This window comes from Danio rerio, chromosome 8, assembly GCF_049306965.1.
Source record: "Danio rerio strain Tuebingen ecotype United States chromosome 8, GRCz12tu, whole genome shotgun sequence".
NCBI classification, from domain to species: Eukaryota; Metazoa; Chordata; class Actinopteri; order Cypriniformes; family Danionidae; genus Danio; species Danio rerio.
Window position 1 is genome coordinate 14,228,230 of NC_133183.1, and position 20,687 is coordinate 14,248,916.

The 20,687-nt window shown below is 36.1% G+C and overlaps 1 protein-coding gene across 22 annotated transcripts in view; it reads right to left on the minus strand.

Annotated features, from left to right (window-relative positions):
* Nucleotides 1–20,687, minus strand: part of fibcd1a (fibrinogen C domain containing 1a) — a 398,615-nt gene that overhangs the window by 211,062 nt on the left and 166,866 nt on the right. For 5 of the 22 annotated variants that reach the window (XR_012384135.1, XR_012384134.1, XR_012384131.1 and 2 more), the window contains exons 1-2: nt 19,108–19,423; nt 18,815–18,897 (exon numbers count right to left, since the gene is read on the minus strand). The exons of 15 other annotated variants lie outside the window; for them this stretch is intronic. Coding sequence is in view for 2 of the 7 variants with exons in the window: in XM_073910114.1 (XP_073766215.1) it covers nt 18,815–18,886 (72 nt within the window). In the remaining 5 variants the exon portion in view is untranslated. Of the gene's footprint in view, nt 1–18,814; nt 19,424–20,687 lie in introns of those variants that run through there. 2 more of the 22 variants (XR_012384132.1, XR_012384133.1) reach the window with 1 other exon arrangement.

Genomic DNA, 20,687 nt, shown 5'->3' on the forward strand with positions numbered 1-20,687 from the left:
TACATAGCGAGTTAACTTGGCAAACTGGCAACAGCCAGAAAACCGTCCATACGGAGGTAAACGGTATGCTGGTAAGCGCGAAAAGGAACGGCGTCATGCCACCATGTAGCATTCATTTAAAAAATGACATGCAGCCATACGTACTTCTGGCTACATAATTCAAGATCTCCAGAAATGTATATAGGGCTACGTTTTCAGAATGAGCCTTTGTTGCATTTTCAGATCATTTTTGCCACTAATTATATAATGATTATATAACAGCATTACAATGCAAATAACCATAAACACTTTAAAATAAGTATCATTCTTAAGGTTATTTAGATTCTAAAATTTGATGAGAAAAAGGTTAATGTCATATTATATATACTATTAAATGTCCTATTAAGTATATGTCCAAATATAAAGTGAGGTAGACTATAATGGCCCGTTTCCACTGAGTGGTATGGTGCGAGTTGGTATGCTTTTATGACCGGCTCCACTGTCAAAAGCACCAAAAAACCAACTGTATCGTACCACACATTTAAGTGCTTCTAACATCAGATCCTTTCAGAAACAGACAAATGTGAGAGTGAAGTGTGAAAAAAAAAGTAGAAGCCAGAAAAAACGAAGCAGCAAATGATTATTTCAGCAACCTAAAACACAAACAAAATGTCATGTTTAATTATTCTTATCGCCTTTTGGACTATTATAAACTTGGAATGACAGAATTACTTTTTAACAAGATGTAAATTCAGCTGGTGAAGATTAAAGATGAGAGGTTTGTACTGACTATATATGTTTCTTATCATTTATGAACCCAAATAAGGCTAAAATGTATGTTTTGAGTATTTTTTATTTGTAATTGTTAACATTTCAGTATGTATTTATAATTTTCTATAATTTCTTTATTTTATATAATTGCAGACAGTAAACTATTTTGCATAATCATTGATCTGCAGCTATAATCAAATCCTGTTCATAGAAAAGTTAATTAGATAATTAAATTCATTCATACGTATGTATGTACATAAAGCATTTGTTTAGTAAGAAGTGTTTCTTATATGATGAGTAAACTTTAAGCAAGAATGACATTGACTGCAACTTTCTGTCGAACACCAAGCCTACCAAAAGAGTACCATTGGTACTGAACATTATTGTACCATACTGTACCACTCAGTTTGTAAATAAATATTGCAACTGCAAAAAATATTAAGTTCATCTCCAAGTATTGCACAATAAGTTTATATTTTGATTATTGTGACAGGCCTACTTAGAATATTTGCCCTGTTTTTAGTCCAACTATCTACATTTCCTTTTTTTTTTTCTAGGCCCACTGGCAAATAATTGTACTTATCTTAAGGAAAAATTCTTAATTTTGACTTTTTTTTCTGAAACAAAAGAGGATTTTTACTTGATCTAAGAATTTTGTTGATATTTGGACTAGAAATGAGACCAAGCAAAGTAAGAAAAGCTTTTTTTTTTGCATTGATATTTAAGTTCTGTACCTCAATACTGTAAACTTCCTAGAAAAGCATCACTATTCAAACCATCTTATAAAACTGTATTCATATCGCAATATTTATCGTAGAAAAAAAAAATTATCGCAATGTCAGATTTTTCCAATATCGTGCAGCCCTAATCCTGCACATTCAAAATCAGCTTTTGTTTCCACAGGCGATAAGCAAAGAAGTGCCCGCCTTTAGCACTTGCTTTACACGATTATCTTTCCTCTAATACACTGGACTAATAGGCTTTGTGGCTATAATTTTCACACTCCCAAGCCCATAATAACACAACAAATGCCACTCTGTACTTATTCCAGCACATGCAACTGTTTGTTGTATTGCATAATGCGCTTTAATTCTTTTGTATTTATCTTATGTGACATAATATCATATTTCATACTCTGCTCGTTCCTCTTTATCATGCTTTTCTTGGAAGTATAAAGAAGAAATACATTTGCAGTTATATACTGATAATGAACATCCTGAAGCCATCAATGCTGCTGAAAGTCATTATGAATATATGAATATATGCTATATATGCTCTTTCTACGCATAATCAAAATTAACACACAAGACAAATGGCAGTTATGAAAGCATCTGTTCATTGCAGTGAAGGTTTGCATACACTTGGCGGTTCATTGGCATCATCAAATAAAGTACTGACACTGTTATGATCGTTTGTTTAAAAAGTATATATGAGACTATAGGCTATATAGATTTGGCTTTGTAAGCCAATGGTAGATGTGCAAATATTCAATAATACATACAATAAATTGTGTTATAACATTGTGTGTATAGGGTTCCCAAACTTTTCAGCCTGCGACCCCCAAAATAACAAGTCACAAAAAGAAATAAATAAAATCAAAAGGCTGATGCATTTGCATGTTGTTGTTTTTTATGTTTATTTTTAGCATGTTAATAATGTTACTATTAACTACTACCGTTTTGTTCTTCAGTAGGTTATAGATAAAATACAGTCATTCTAATAGTTTAAAAAAATTGAATTAGATTTTTAGAAATCCCCAAGCAACCCTCCTTCATTGTCCCGCGACCTCCACTTTAGGAACCAATTGTTTAATCAACAGGTAGCTCCAGTCATTTTTATTACATGTTGCATCCCAATTCACTTACTTCTACTTCGTTTACTTCATCTAGACACATCATCCACATTTCTTTCATATTTCATTTCCTAGCATATTGAAGAAGCAGTAGATGGTTAATTTGCCATCCGTGAGACTTTCATGCAGAGAAGTTTCCCAAGGTGTTTTTTTTTTGTGATTTTGCATTCAGAAGTTAACGGCCAAAATCATCTTTAGAAAAGTTCACTTTGTTTTTGCAGATGATATATAATGTGGAAAATGCGATTTTAATTGTATTTGTCATGTTTGTAGTTCAAACCAAATTTAAGTACAACACACAATGTACTCTTTTGTCATCAATAACCCTATAAAACCAGGCTGGTTATGAAATATAAAGCGGAAAATGCTATTTAAATTGTATCTGCCATGTTTGTAGTTCTAATCACATTTAAGTACAACACACAATGTAATACTTTGTTATCAAATTCCATCTAAAACCAAGCTGGTTGACCAGCTAAAACCTGTTTTAGCTAGTCAACTAGCTTTGTTTTAGAAGGTTTTGGGCCATTATGTCCAGCTTAAACCAGGGTAGTCAAGCTGGTTTTAGTTGGTCATATTTCAGCCTGACCAGCTAACTTCAGGCTGGAAATAACTGGAAATAAGCCTGGAAATGGCAAAAAACCCATCTTAAACCAAGCTGGTTAACCAGCTAAAACTAAAGCTTAGCCTGGTTTAAGCTGTTTTTTATGAGAGTTAAAGAGTTTGACTGGATCTGCACTTCAAATGTTTACTGGAAATAGTAGACCATCCAGGTAACTTTGAAATAGTAATTTTAACAAACTATGATTTTAGACATACAAATTCTATTTTTGAATACTCTTTAGGACAGATAGTATATCAATTGGAATGCAGCAACATTTCAAAATAACTGTGACAGTTGCCAGAGCCTTTATTCATCTCTGTAATCTCAAAGACAATATATTTCATATAGAGTTGAAGTCAAAATTATTAACCTCCTGTGAATTTATTTTTTATTTTTATTTTTTTTAAATATTTCCCAAATGATGTTCAACAGGAATGTTAAAGGTATTTTTCACAGTATTTCCTATAATATTTTTTCTTCTGAAGAAAGTTTAATTTGTTTTATTTCGGCTAGAATAAAAGCAGTTTTTAATTTTTATAAAGGATTTTAAGGTCAATATTATTATAAATGAGCCGATGGAGACCAACTAACATGACAATATAAATAATATATTTGTGAAGAGGTAGCTAGTACATGTTACTATGAGCTATAAGATGTGCCCAAATATTGAGCTGCAATGACTAAAATAGTCTTGAACTTGGCAAGTGAACATAAAGCGGGATAATTAATGGCATTATAATTAATTTACATAACAAACAGGTATAAACTTTTAGCATCTGCAGTTCAATTAACATTAAAAATACTATTTAATTTTTCAACTTTTAGAAAGCCTTTTTCACAATATTCTTGCCCAACATGTCAGACATTGATTGATTCTTTAATACTCTACAACAGGGGTTTTCAATGTGTGAGGCGCGCCTCCCCTGGGGGGCGCCAGAGCATGTCAGGGGAGGCGCGGGAAATAATATCATATAATAAAAATATAATTATTAAGTTTAATTATTATATGTATTTTTTTATTATATTTAAACGTTTTAATTAAACAAAGCTAAAAAAAAAAAAACGTCTAAAATAAGAAAACCTTTTTTACCCAGAAGGCCATAACTGTGAATTCGCTTCTATTTGGCAATCCCGCCAATACAGGTATATGCCTGCTAATACAATGGATCGGTTTCTGAGACCCCCCGATTCAAAGCCTTCAAGTTCAGGGCTTAAACCCAAAAGACGACGATATGATGATCAGTATTTGAATTTAGGATTTACGTGGACAGGACCAGCTGATGAACCATGACCTTTATGTGTGGTTTGTCAAGATATTTTGGCTAATGACAGCATGAAACCCGCTAAACTTTGACTGTTTTGACTGGGATGGACAGTTCTTGGATCTGTTCTAGTCATATTGAACCATCATCCTTAAAAACGTTATATTAAAATACTTGTTATTACTCTGTAAATAATTGCACTTTCATGCAAATGATGATAAAAGTGAGTTAACAGTCTGACATCTGTCTGTGTCTTTATATATATATATATATATACTGTATATATATATATATATATATGTGTGTGTGTGTGTGTGTGTGTGTGTGTGTGTGTGTGTGTGTGTGTGTGTGTGTGTGTGTGTGTGTGTGTGTGTGCCTGCGTGTTTGGGAGGAGGGGGTGCCAATGGATAAGTTGTGTCAAAAGGGAGGCCCACTGTCTTAGACTTTGAAAAACCCTGCTCTACAATAAGGCTTCATTTGTTAGCATTAGGTACTGTAATTTTTTAGCACTAGGTACAGTAATAAAATAACTTTTAAAGTACCATTAATAGAATGTGGTGTTAATTTCTTAGTTATTGATTAATAACTGTTTTATTTAATGGAGCTAATAACTAATACATTTCAGCTATTAAACTGTAGCTGTTACGCAATGACTATATTTAATAACTAGGCGTTTTTAAAGTGATGTTAATTGGCCACCACAAGTGATTATTTTATAATCCTTTTGGCAATTTGATTTGTTTGAAATATTTTTTTTACTATAAACATTTATGTACAATGAAGTGATACATATATATTTGTTGTAATTATACCCATATTGCATCTTATGTCATCAATATGATAATATCTTACCAATAAATAATTGATAATATTTTTGCCATCTATAATATTTAATGATAATATACGGCATCAAGAAAATGTAATGCCATTTTTTCCCATGACAAAATGTAAACACAGTATGCCAAGACCATAGTTTTTGTAATTTTCCCCAGTTCTTGTATGGCATATATAGACAAATATAGAATAGTTGTGTAATATTGTTGTGGCCAAGCAGCATACACACACTTTAAGATGAGTTGTGGTCCTCGCGGGAGATCCAGGTTTGCCTCATGTTCCCCTTCTTCCCTAACTAATTCCCTGTCGCCTCTACTGCCTCTGTCAATAAAAATAGCACTACCGCCCAAAAATAAAAGCTGCAAAAACTGCTGACTCTTGAGGACAACTGGTCAAGCAACATTAGTAACTACGTCCACTGCTTAGGGGAGAGTTGTGTAGCAGAATAGCAGTGCCACTTTGATACTGTAATAAGATCTTATAATAAACTCCCGCTTCACGTTAATCCATCCTAAAGGTTTTTACAGACCCCTTTTACAGCTGCTATTAAATTTCAGTCAATTCTCCAATGAAATACATTAAATACAGATACAACATTTTTGAGCTTGTCTGTTTTCAAACACTTTTGAAGCGGATAGGATTTCACTGACAGGAAACTTACATAAAACCAATCAAAGACGTGTGTGGGCGGAGCTATATCCACGATCACACTGTATTTGCAACAAAACATTCACTAAGTACATAATCAGATTCATAAACACTAATCCATTTTATCATGATTAAAAAAACCTACAGTGGACCTGTTTTTTAATGAATGCACTTGTTTGTTCACAAAGACTGCACAGTTTGATTTGATTTCTTTTCTTTTCATTTCAAGATCAGACAAATTAATCATTGCCACTTTCAAAATGGCTGTAAAGGTCATGCACAGTTATATCTGAACAAACATTATTCATTTTAAAATAAAATAAAGCACTTACTTAATACCTATTGTCGTTATCATAGTTTTATTGTTGTTCCAGCCACAAAAAAAAAAAAAAAAAATTGTAGTGTTTTCTTGGTTATTACCTAAACTAATTCACATGGAAAATTCACTTTTTTAATCAGGTTGCCTTGCATCTGATTAAACACATTCAACCATATTGTTTGTTTTATGAAAAGTCACAAACTATCATCAACTGGCCATTATGGGACGTGTTTAAAGTAAGCACACCAAAATAATGCTACATTGTTCCAAAACAGATAATTGTCAACACTAAAGTATTATCCTCACACACGAGCAGTGTGGCAGATGTTTCTACCTACCATTTGTGATTGAGCCACTGAAAACTCATCTAAATACCAGATATAAACTAGCCACAAATGCACAACAAACAAACTATACCAAAGACTTGGTTTGGTATTAAAAACTATTGGGCAAGTGACAAGATGCATGTTTTGACATTGAAATACAGCATGCAAAAGTGAAATGTGTGAGATGTGTTTTAAAACACCTAAACTACCAGTTCTAACTCAATTGTTATACCATATCAGACATGACATATTAATCAAAAATCACAGCCAGGGCCAGAAAGCAAACCAAAACAACTGAATTACATTATAATTTGCCAAAACATAGATCACAACTAAAACTGCCATTCAATAATTCATTTTCCTACAGCTTAATCCCTTATTTATCAGGGGTTGCCACAGCAGAATGAACCACCAACTATTCCAACATATGTTTTTGCAGCGGATGCTCTTCCAGCCGCAAACCGATATTGGGAAACTAAATTGTCTAGGATAAGTGTGTGGGCAGTTCTGAGATAAGTATGAGGGCAGTTCAGAGATAAGTGTGGGGGAAGTATTGGGATAAGTGGGAGCAGTTCTGGTATAAGTATGTGAACGGTTCTGGGATAAGTATGAGAGCAGTTCTGGGATAAGTATAAGGGCCGTTCTGGGATACTGTTAATATGGGGGAAGCTCTGGGATAAGTATGAGGGTAGTTCTGGGATAAGTATGGGGGAAGTTCTGGGATAAGTATAGGAGCAGTTCCGGTATAAATATGGGGGCAGTTCTGGGATTAGTATGGGGAAAGTTCTGGGATAAATATAGGGGCAGTTCTGCAGTAAGTATCAGGGAGGTTCTGGGATATATTTGGGGGCAGTTTTGGGATAAGTATGGGGCAGTTCTGGGATAAGTATGATGGTAGGTCGGGACTAAGTATGGGGCAGTTCTGGACTAAGTATGGGGGCAGTTCTGGACTAAGTATTTGGGCAGGTCTGGACTAAAGTACGGGGGAAGTTCTGGACAGTTATAGACTAAGTATAAGGGCAGGCCTGGACTAAGTATGAGGCAGTTCTGGACTAAGAATGGGGGTAGTTCTGGACTAAGTATGAGGCAGTTCTGCACTAAGTATGGGGCAGTTCTGGACTAAGTATGGGGCAGTTCTGGACTAAGTATGGGAGTAGTTCTGGACTAAGGATGGGGGCAGTTCTGGGATAAGTATAGGGGGAGTTCTGGCATAAGTATGGAGAGTTCTGGGTTAGGCATGGCCTAATGGTTAGAAAGTTGGACTTGGGATTCAAAGGTTGCACGTTCGAGTCCCGGTACCAGCAGGGATTGTTGGGGAGAAGAGTGATTATACACTTCAATACGACGGCTGAGTTGTTTCCCTTGAGTAAGGCACTGAACACCCAACTGCACCATGTGTATGTTCAGGGGTGTAAGTTGCTTTGATTAAAGCCTCTGCTAAATGTGTACATGTAATTTCCCATTGAGAAAGTGAGCAAGACACAATTTATTTTCATACAATACTGTATGGCATGCAAAAGCAGTGTAACCTTTTAATGAATTCAACATTGACAGTGTCTGACAATTTACTGTAGCTAAGTTTTGAGTTTGTTGGTTTTTTAACAGTTCCAAACTAACACTACGTCCTAACAATCCATGGCGTGATAAGACTCCAGAGACAATAAATCTGTCCATATACTAGACAGAAAGTGGTTACAAAATTAATTGAGATTTTGTTTTTGAGAAAGCACACCAGAAATATAATTTCCATTTGTTTCCTTTCCTGCTTACCAGTCTAATAGCCTTGTTCATTCAATCATTTATGTGTGATCTAGACAAAATTGAGCATCTTGTACTATTTATAACAGGATCTCTGAAAATGCATCTGAATACCAGGTGATATAAACAAACTATAGCCCAAAAATGTGTTCCAAACAGTTTGCATTGTGTGATAAAAAGATGCATTTTAGCATGAAAAGAATAGATGCAAATGTGGTAAAAGTCAACAATGTCCATGATCTTGCTTATTTTTCTTTCTCTTCCTTATGGTTGACTAAAGATGGATATAACTCTCTTTTAAACAATCTCAAAAGCGAAGAATAAATGTCAAACACAAGATAAATACTGAAAGGTGTGTCTATAGTCCTGAATTAAATGAAGGTGGCTTTTGCAAAATGTCAACAGATCTGACTCGGAGCAAATTAGATTGTTTACTTTACACGTTGTCTGAAAAATCCTTTCTTACTGTTGAAGGTGAAAAGGAAGAGACACGTTGAGGATGATCTGAATGATGTCAGAGGTTAAACTAAATAACATTCGCTCCATCACACTGAAAAAACGATCCGTGACAGTTTGATATACAGACGCCATCTAGGAGGGCCATTGATGGCCTATAATTATACAACTACTCTTAGAGCGAGCCCTTCGCCTGCGGGACTCTATATATCAAAATTCATACGAACCCAAATAGCCCTACAATCCTGTGATGGATATCCAGCACAGATAACAGCAGAGAAGGGAAGGCCATATATCTACAGGGACTTTATAGCATTCACATCCATCCACTGTCAATGTGCTACAACCAAGGCCAGAAGACTTTATTATGCATACAGAGCTTGACGAGGAATAAGGTACGGTTGAAAGAAGAGGATAGGGTTGAAATTCTGATAGCATTTCAGCAACAATACACATAGAAACACAAGGACAAAAATAAAAAAGATTAGAAATAAAATGTATTTTATACAATATTTTGTTAATTTAAAACATTTTATTTCTTGATGCAATCATAAAATACCACAAATGCTATTGTGAAGGGAAATAGCTGGCTTTGAAAAGAGATCAAGCATGAGTTTCATCATTAATAGGCTTAAAAAACACAAAAACCACAATGAACACCAAAGCACCACTATTACAGTAAGTTACATTTTATGTTTGTTGCTGTTTTACAGTACATTTAAGCCACCGATGATTCATTTAAACCCATTCTTTTCCTGGAAGAAATATAACATCCATTAATGCTATAGGAGTAAACTAGGATAATTGGGCTCATTCTATAAATTAGTTTTATTATTAATACTGACTGAAAAAAGCACACATCATAATAAACACCACTACATTAGACAGTGAAAGGCTATAGAGTCAAAGATGATTCATTTAGAACTATTTTCTAAAATGCCATAATGCAATAAATGCTAATGATAGGAGAAATAAAAAGTTTCATCATTAATACGGGCTAAAAAAGCATACTGGCCAGAGGCCACCATTAACACCGGAATACCACAGGGTTGGAAAGCGAAGGGGCGTTAATCTTTCAACCAATTAGAAATTATTTTTTTACTTGAATATTTTTTTTTTTATTTTCACTTTCATATTTTAATTTGAATCAACTAACAGCAAGTTGTTTTTGTTTTCTTTTTTTTTTTGTGCTATAATTAATTTCTTAAACCCATTTTTCCAGCTGGTTTAACCCTTATGTACTGTTGGGGATGTTTTATCCACTCTGAGGTGATTTTGTGTCCTAATTTGGCCTTTTCTGTGTTTCAGCAAGCAGAATGATTCTTGAGTGACAAATCTTATTTTGACACATATTTTAAGAAAATTCTTTGAATTAAAAAAAAAAAAACTCAACGATACACTCTGAGCAAAATTAAATACGCTTTTGTTATGTTAGGGATGAAAACATCCACTAAATTAAACTGCTGTAAAAATGCAGCAGAAAATATTCTTTTGAATTTTTTTTTTTTTTTTTGCATAAATCTTTTAATCAACCTCATTCCTGATCAAAACTACTGAATTGTTTTGAAAATGACAGGATTTTAACTTTTTAATTGCCAAATACTTAAATGATGTCACTGATTTGGTCGAAAAAAAAAAAAATTTTTATGTCTTTTTAATATAAAAAGTCTTGGACATGTGAACAATTACTAACAACATTTAATTAAATTTTTTTCTCCCTAATTTACTGTTGGTTGTTTTTGCCCTATTGACTTCCATTTAACCACATTTGATGGTGCCTAAATACACAGTCTGTTTTTGTTTACTCCATGTAGTTCTGAGAGCTGAGATGCATATTTTGATTTTGTCAGACACATCAAGGTAGGTGCTAATGGTCTTTTACCTTTTATCAAAGTGGACATGTGTAACAACATTAACTTTGAGCATTGTTTTTGATTATTTTACAGTTGGTGGCTGTTTTTGCCCCATTGACTTAAATTATAACCACATTTTTGGATTACAAAGCTATGACACCATATAATCATGCATTTTTGATTGTTGGTGGTTGTCTCTATTGGGAAGAGGTACAATTTGTCATTTTTACAGTTGATCGTCTATTGGCACCATTAACCTTTTAGATGTGCCTGAGCTAAAAAAGCTTAGTTTCTGGATTTCATATGGAGTTTAACAGCAAATTAAAGTGTGTGTATGTGTGTCTGTGAGAGTGACCTTTGCGCACTTACCTTAATGTGTCTGAGAAAATCTAAATATGCAGCTCTCAGAACTACAAGGAGTAAACAAAAACTTTGTGTTTATGCACTATCAAATGTGGTTATAATCGAAGTCAATGGGGCAAAAACAGCCACCAACAGTAAATTAGGGAGAAAAGATGAAAATCTAACAATGCATCAAAGCCAATGTTGTTACTAATCGTTCACATGTCCAAGACTGATAAAAGGACTAAAAATATTCAGACCACAATTACTTTTATATTGAGAAAGATGTCATTTTGTGTGATTTTTTTTTTACCAAATCAGTGACATCATTTGCGAATTTGGTTATTAAAGAGTTCAAATCCTGTAATTTTCGAAAAAAAATTAGTAGTTTTAATCAGGACTGAGGTTGATTAACAGATTTATGCATAAAAAATTTAAATAAATATTTATCTGATGCATTTTTACTGCAGTTAAACTCAGTGGGTGTTTTCATCTCTAACATAACAAAAGGGTATTTAATTTGAACAGTGCACAAAAGTCGTCAAACAAAAAATACAATATTAACAATTGTGAAGAGACATACCTGGCTTAAGGAAAAAAAATCCCACAGGCCATAAGAAACAACAAAACAGCACTAGGACAGAAAGTGAAGGAATGCTAATTTATATGTTTTTAACTGAATTAAAGCTGCAGTAGACTGATTTAAACCGATGTTTCCCTTACTACAATTGTTAAGAGAAAAGTGTTTTGCATTTAAGGGGCAGTTTAACGAAAAGTATGTCATCATTTGTTTATCCTGTACTTGAGTTTGAGGTTTTATTTTCTGTTGAACACAAAATAAGATATCCTAGGGAATGTTTGCAACCTGACTTCCATAGCAGAAAATTAAATACTATGGAAGTAAATGGATACAGGATTACAACCTTTTTGGAACAAGTAAAGGCTATAAAGCACAATAAACCACAACAATCATCATGGTAAAGTAGTAAATGAAGGGTTAATAAAACATTTCTTGTTTCCTTTCAAATACAACTGATCAAACAATACAATCGGACCAAACATAAAACACCACAACTGATACCATAAAGGAAATAAACAGCTATTAGGCGAGAAATTATAAACACGGGCTGAAAATCACAAGGGTGTTACTTAGGGATGTAACGGTATCAGAATTTCACGGTACGGTAATACCTCGGTATGAATGTCACGGTACGGTATTTATTGAATCATTTACAGGAAAAAACAAAACTTATGAAAATACTCCAAAAAAGTGCCAAAAGTGTCAATGACATACAAATTAGCCATCTATCTGTAAGCTTTGAAACAGGAACTTCAATTTTAATAACAAAAAATTATTAAACCATGTAAAAAAATTAAGTTTCAATTTAGTATTGTTGAAAACTCATCACATTCAACATTTAATCACACTCAGCCCATCTACCCAGATGAGAGCTCTGCTAGTCGGACTTCTCATCAAGCATCTCCCGCTGGATCTAATCTCACTATATTTATTAAACGGGATATTTCATTTATCTTGTTGTCTTTATCTAACGACATATTCCCTGACTTTGGTCATTGGAATCTATTACTTGTTCTCAGGTAACGTGTTTTGGCTGAGCGCAAAGATAAGTTAATGATTAATGTAACCACGTACATTCTGTATATTGACTGATCGCCTTTATTTCCTATAATGTAAAAACTTATTGTATGTTATACTTTTAAAATGGCCATTATCGATTATTAAAACTGATATTCAGCAAAAGAGAGGCTGTGTTTCGTATTTTCACTGAAATTGAAAGGAGGCAGTTGTTGTAGGCTCCGTTTTGTTATAAATATGCACACAGTGAAGATGACGCTCATATATGCAGCACGGCGCCTCAACATTTCTGCTGTCTGTTAAGTTGCTAATATTAAAATGAAAATAGGCAGTTCCTTAAATCATGTTTACATTTTATTGTTGAGAAAGTGAAACAACGAAACCAGGGTGATGTGAACGAAGTTATAAAGTACACTGTTCCCTTTGAAGATTTACCCGTGTCCTCGGTATAATCTGCTTTTCCATATCAAACTGAGAAGAAGAGACTGCAGCCTTGATCAAACTTGCGAAGTCTGAACTTACACGGCGATAATGCAGGACTGAACTGTGTGTGTAAAGCAGGTCGTACACCAGAAGCGACGCTCGGCGGCGCGCCGCGCAGCGCCACGTATTTTAGAATTCTAATCATAGGTTTCTATCAGGATACACACACCGGCGCCGCAAGTCGGCGGCTGTCGGCGGCGCCCGGCGACGGCTCAGGACGCAGTTCATTTTTCAGCCGCGCCACAGAGCGCCATCTGATTAGTTTCATGTTAAATATCATTCGAATGTGCGCGTCTGGTGTGCGATACTTTAATCTGTCATGTACGCGCCGTGTCGCGGCGCCGAGCGGCGCTTCTGGTGTGCGACCTGCTTTAGAGTTTTCCAGCTCTTTTCATCCCCGCTTCTAGCAGCACACTCCATTTCCGCATTACTGGATCTGTAGCAACAACAGACCGCAAGGGATGATGGTCAAGCATGGGCTGATGGTAATTGTAGTTTTCGTTACCTCCCGTTCGCTTCATTCGCCTGAGCAAATTTTCTCAGAAGACCTATAGTTTTACCGAGTCATGCGACTTCGGTAATATCGAAAAAAATTAATATTGCGGTATGACGGTATTTACAATACCGTTACATCCCTAGTGTTACTCCATTATGAACAGGAAGTGTTTTAGAGTCATCTCAGCTGTACTGGGTCATACTTATTAAGTCAGGGGACAAGCTAGATACCCAGCTTTTTGTCCTGTACACACATAATGGCTATGTTCAGTCATGCGCTAACAGCTTTCATTACAGAACAGCGGGCTTCCAGGATTTTGGAGGAGTGTTTAATTGGCAGCGCCGTATTTGACAAGCATCCCGAAGAAATGAATTTCAGCCCACATGTTTGGACTTTCCATCCCTATTGTGTCCGGCGCACAATTGGTAAACATCCCTCACATTGTCTCTGTTTGGCTGTGCTGAATTGCGGTGCGCGTCAATGGGGAATTGCTGGACTGGACAACGGCTGGCCACGACTTCCCAGAGATTCTCTACAGATTAACTCCAGAGATAAAGTATCTGGGTTTTCTCCACATCTCCCACTTCGTCCTCCTGATGGAAAGCTACCCAGGCTGTTAGCGAGTCTGTTCCCTTTGCAAATCCTAATAGCGACTACAACTTAAGCAGCTTGACACATTTGAGTGGAAAAATGAATTGATAGAAGTCTATTTAACTTTAGGAGGCCGCTATCATCCTGTGCTAGTGCGAGTTATAATGGCCCCTGCTCATTTTTTTCCAGCTTTACAGTATGGCAAATGTTTCTTACAGCCTTCGAAATCGCCAATCCCTGCAGCCCTTTATAGCTAAATGCCTTTAAGTCAAAAAGCCGACAAGAAAATCAATTACCGGGTCTGAAGAACCAGTCATAGGTGTTTCAGCCTGCAGATTCCAAGGTTAAAATGCAAAAAGAGACAGGCAGTTAACTCGAGAATGGAAATTCTGTCATTCTTTACTTACCATTATGACATTTCATTCCTGAATGAGAAGGTGAGGACGTGTTTAGCAGGAAGTTCATGCTATTCTTTACATACAATGACAGTGAATGGTGTACAGGGGCAGTCAAGCTTTAGACATGACATGACGGTCACATGAAAAAAAAAAAAAGTAACAGCAGTCTATACAAACTGTTAACTATTTTCCAAATCATCTGAAGGCATAATTCTTTCACTCTCTCTCAAATTTAATTTGTGTAATGAGAATGTGTGTAGGTGATGTAAAAAAAATGCTTATCATCCACACATATTTTCATCACATATTTTTAAACATGTCAATGAGATTTGAGCAACAGGGAAAAAAAATGAATGTTTTGTTAACACCAAGAGTTCAATTCGAGTTTATTTGTATAGCGCTTTTTACTATAATTATTGTTTCTAAGCAGCTTTATAAAAGGTGCACATTATTGCATAACAGGTTAATTTTAAGTTACAATCAAAGTTAATATTTGTGTATTTGTTTATTAAGTAATGTAATGGACTCCTTATGGGCCTTCCCAAAAAGACAGCCAGACAGTTGCAGCTCATCCATTACGCTGCAGCCAGAACCAGAAAATCAGAACACATCACACCTGTCCTCAGGTCTTTACACTGGCTCCCAGTTACATTCACAATAGATTTTAAAGTATTATTACTTGTCTATAAATCACTAAATGGCCTACACCTCAATACATTACAGATATGCTCACTGAATACAAACCTAACAGATCACTCAGACCTTTAGGATCTCAAATCCTAGAAATTCCAAAGCTACGTCCGAAACCGCCTACTACTCAGTATATGTACTGCATTTGAATTTAAACGTACTACTCGGCCGTTAGAAAAGTATGTTCTATACAGTATGAATGTGAAAAGTATTAATGGAATTCGGACGTACTACATCCGCCATTTTGACATGGTCACATGACCTACTTGCGTCAGCTGCTTGCATACATGGGATGCGCACTTCAGAATCTCGCCAAAAGTAAGTCATCCGGGTACTTCTCGCATACTGATTTTTGAATTCTAGGAATTTGGACATACTACTCGGCTCACATACTGATTTTAGCGTACTACATAGTATAGAAGTATGCGGTTTCGGACGCAGCCCAAGAGTTCAGTCAAAGCAGGGTGAATCAGCCTTCAGCTACTACACCACCTGCTGCTGGAATCAGCTTCCAAATATGATCAGACGTGCTCCAGCATTAGGCATGTTCAAATCCAGACTGAAAACACATCTGTTCAGTTGTGACTTCACTAAATGAGCAACGTGCTACGTCAGACAGATCGCACTATGTCATCTTTCTTTTCTTTTTCATTCTTTTATAAACAATTTAATCACATCTTATGCAGTTTTTAGTCACTTTTATTTGTTTTTTATACTTATTTCTTTCATTCCTGTTTATGTAAAGCATTTTGAATTGCCACTGAGTATGAAACATGCTATATAAATAAACTTGCCTTGCCTAATATATATAACAATATATTAGCTGGCTGGATTATCATTTTATAGTTTATTAGCTTTGATTTTTTTTTCTAAAAGTATTTCCAACAACCTGTTTAGTATGTGTGTGTGTAAGTCCTAAATTCATGAAAATACTAAATGTGTGAGAAACACTTTAATTGTCTAAAAAAAAAAAAATTCTACAACAAAGAATCTTTGGTACAATGAAACAGTTCAATGAATGTTAAAAGGTCCAAATGAAAACTTAGATGATAATAAAAAATATGTTTCCTACAATTCATAGTTCTCTAAGGTAGCATGAACAGTGTTAATTTCGATTATAGTGGACAATCTGTGTGCTCTATTTTTATGGTGCTTGTGGTCACCATTCACTTTAATAGCAAAATATGAAAAATGCAAAATATTAGTTTTAAATTCAACTGCTAAACATGCTCTTTTCATGTTCTACAGAAGAAAGTCATAGACACTCTCAGAAATAAAAGTACAAAATCTGTCACTCGAGTGGTACCTTTTCATAAGGTTCACATTTATATCTAAAGAGTAAAAATTGCTACCTTTAAGGTACATATTAGTAGCAAAAGTGTACATACAAAAATCTACCTTTTGAAACCTTTTGTGCCTTTATTTCTGAGATTGCAGGTTTGAAAAGACATGAAGGCCAGCATATGACATGAAAAGAGATCTTTAAAAATCTTTGCAGCTGTTTTGTTCCAAAGTGTATCTGCAAAGGTAGAGCTTAAAGTACAGTACTCCACCACAGACAGCCGATAATGAAAAATCCCCAGTATTTGAGGAACAATAGCTAACGAGTCCATCTGACTATACCATACAATGATATCAACTGTTTTAGTTACAACTTAAAACTAGCTTACAAAGACACTTTTGGGCTTAACATAACTAACTCAAGTACAGTACATCACAACGCTGAAGGAAATCTAAAACATGCAAATCTTCATTTCACCTGTATGCCTGTCTACCTATTTTTAACCTATTTTACCACCGCACAGAGGCCATGGGTTTCAATTGTGATACTCAACTGGAAGAATCAAGGCACAAAGAGCAGCTCAAGGAATTACAAATCGTGTCCATCAAAGTCTGAACGCTCCAGCGCAGCAGGTGACCAGTTTTATTCGTCCCATGAGATTCCACCCCTCCTTTCTCTCTCACTCTCAAGTGAATATTTTATTAATAAACATCAGTCAGAAACGGATGGCAGACGAATTCATGTTGATTAATTAACAACCCCTAAAATAACCTATGCAGCACAAAGCAAACAAGCCCAGGCAGTTTGATAAACTGGCACGACACTTCGGTTGCGCTGCCTGTTAAAATGACACAAGACGGGCGAATAAAGAAGTGTCATTAAAACAAGCAGCTCATGTTGATGCTTCAAAAGCGGGGCTTGACATATTCCTGAAAGGGCATTGTATTATGCACACTTCACACCCCCGCAGAGAAAAGGTTAGAGGATGCCACGTGAGGATGATAGCAGTAATAAACAGCTGTTACGGCCAAGATCACATCCTTAAACCTCTATAATCAGGATTGCTGTAAACAGCGTGTTATGTTCATTCCCCTCTAAATGCTCGCAGCAGATTACAGTGGCTATGAAAAGCAAGCAGCGGAGGGATATAGATTTTTTTTTTCAAACACGCTTTTGAAAGAGACAGAAAAAGATAAAGAAAGCAAAGATGCAACACCCTTCAGCGTGCCGAGCTCCTGCATCAAACCTGTGATGTGCTCCTTCTCCCTCTCTTTCTCTCTGCAGTGAATGCATGAACTTCCACCAGTCATGAGTGAAATTTTCTGGCAGATATGCAGCCGCTCATACATGGAGAGGCTGAGCTTAATCCCTCAGTCCTGTGTGAGCTGCATAATAGAAACAAATGTATTCCCTCGCGTGCAGAGGAGAGAGGTATCATCTGACACTGCTACTTTATCACTCTAGGAACTAAAGGGGCTTATTCTTTACTAGCAATGAACTTGTGTTAAGCTGGGAAATCCGTCAATGTTTGAGTATTGTCAGATCATCTGCATCTGCTTGGACGATTAACAAAAGTGTTCTAGATCCACAATTTACAGAGAGTGTGGGATTTTTAACAGCATTTACCAGCTTTTAAATATGGTGTAAAATCAAATACAACTGTAAAATTCACCAGTTTGTCACTAAAATGACACTAAATCGTAAAGTAACCTGTTTCTTAGCACCAGCGCTGACCATTCTGCTTTGTAGATCTCTAAATCATTAACAGAAATAAAACAATGAGATAATAAAAACAGATTGTACTGTTTAAGCACACTTTTTGTTTTAGATTTTTCTACAAAATATTAGCAATAGATACACAGACAGACAGACGAACAGATAGATAGATAGATAGATAGATAGATAGATAGATAGATAGATAGATAGATAGATAGATAGATAGATAGATAGATAGATAGATAGATAGATAGATAGATAGATGATAGTAATTTCTAATAAAAAAGCAAGTAGTTCTAAGACAAAATAGAAAAAGCACAAATTAAAGTATTTTTACTGTAAATACAATGTTTTTTTTACAAACTTGATTAATGGTTTAAATGAATGATAATACATGCCTCGCGTATTCATTATTAATTAGCATGTGTATAATAAAATTCTGCTCAACTGAATGTATATTTAGGAAATCATACACGCATATGATCGAATTCATAGTTTTTGAACATGACGAATGTATCGACACATGCAGGTCTAATAGCTCCGCGTGTGCAACATACCTGCGATTTATGCTGCTGTCCATCCTCGAGTTCTGAAACACTGTTCATGATTTTCCATCGATCATTTACCATTCTCTGGAATCCTTACCATCCGTGAGTTGTTTTCATAGGCATGAGGAGAGAACGGGACTGTCAGTTTTAAATTCCAGCATCCAAGAAATAGAAAAGGGGGAAACAACACAACAGTCTACGGGAACTAAACTATTTCTCAAGCTCTTCCGCACAAACCTACTGAGAACCGGGACACAGAACTACAGATCCACACTCATTTTGTAAAAGAAAAACATACGTACTTCAAGGGACTTGTCCCTTCACCCTTAAAAAGAAACGAACAAAAAATGCAGTCCAAAAGCAGATCCGATGTCCTCAGCGCACTCAAACGCTGAGGAGAAGGTGTGACGGTTTGCGGATGATGTGTTCGTTTGCTGGCAGGTAACGTTATTCCTTCTCAGATATATAAAAAACTTTCCTGTCCAGTCCGCGAGAGACAAAAACACGCGAATTCAGACGAAAAACCACAAAGTTTTGCGTAATAACTGTGTTAAGCATCCGTTTGTTTTTGCTTCATTCCTGTGGTGTGTGGACACGCGTTTGTGGTGGAGAGCTCCTGAAATCCGTCCCCCTCCCTCGCCTTTACGCCGTGTCTACAGCGATGTCCGATCCATGAATGAGTCGGATCTTTTTAGTGAATCGTTTCAACCGGTTCATTAAACCGTTCTGAATTACTACACGTTTTTGCACTAGATTGAGACATAAAGTCGAGTCTTGCTGGTCTCGAATGGACAACCCTCTGATTCATTCAAACGTCTCTTTTGAACATGTCCGAATCATTAGCCCCTTTCACACATACAGACCTTTCTGGAAAATTACCGGCAATTTTCCGGAAAGGTTGTATGTGTGAACAGGTCCTTTTTGAAAAAAACGGTAAATTTGTTCTGGCTATTTTCCGGAAAGAGAAGTTGTAACATTACCGGCAATTTGCCGGAATGCTGCGCTGTGTGAACGCAGAAGGAAGATTGACGGAATAAGCGCGTGCACGTCTAGAACGTGCTGACGTGAGACGTCCGCTTTAGCCAATCACAACAGTCAGATGCATTTACGTCCGCGCGGTTTATGAGAATAAAAGCCTTTGAATATTTTTCCAGGCACATTTAGCTGCTAGAAGTTAGTCAGATCAAATTTATATGTTCTTCTTAATGCCAACTGTATAAATAATCATCGATGAGATGCTTATGACAAGCCGTTGTTTGTTTACCTTCAAGCTTTGCGTGTGCCTGTGAAACAGCCTGTGAGCGCCTGCACACGCAGATATTATGAACATCTCGACATGCGAAAGTGATCCTGCGAAAGTTGTTCACAATATTGATCATCCACAGAGTTTGTAATTTAGTCAAATGTTTACAAATACAAGCGCAGCCGTTTAAAGCTCATTTCTGGTTAATGATGTCAGAATTTACCGGTATTTTGGAATGGATGTGTGAATGCTCTTTTCCGGAAAATTTCCGTAACGTCCTCGCCTGTGTGAAAAGCACTTTTTTGAATATACCGGTAAAGTCAGTCCGGAAATTTTCCGGATATTTGCCGGTATTACTGTGTGAAAGGGGCTATAATGAGCCGAGAAGAACCGATGAGTGAGACATTAGCCCCTTTCACACATACAGACCTTTCCGGAAAATTACCGGCAATTTTCCGGAAAGGTTGTATGTGTGAACAGGTCCTTTTTGAAAATACCGGTAAATTCGTTCTGGCTATTTTCCGGAAAGAGAAGTTGTAACATTACCGGCAATTTGCCGGAATGCTGCGCTGTGTGAACGCAGAAGGAATATTTCCGGAATAAGCGCGTGCACGTCTAGAACGTGCTGACGTAAGACTT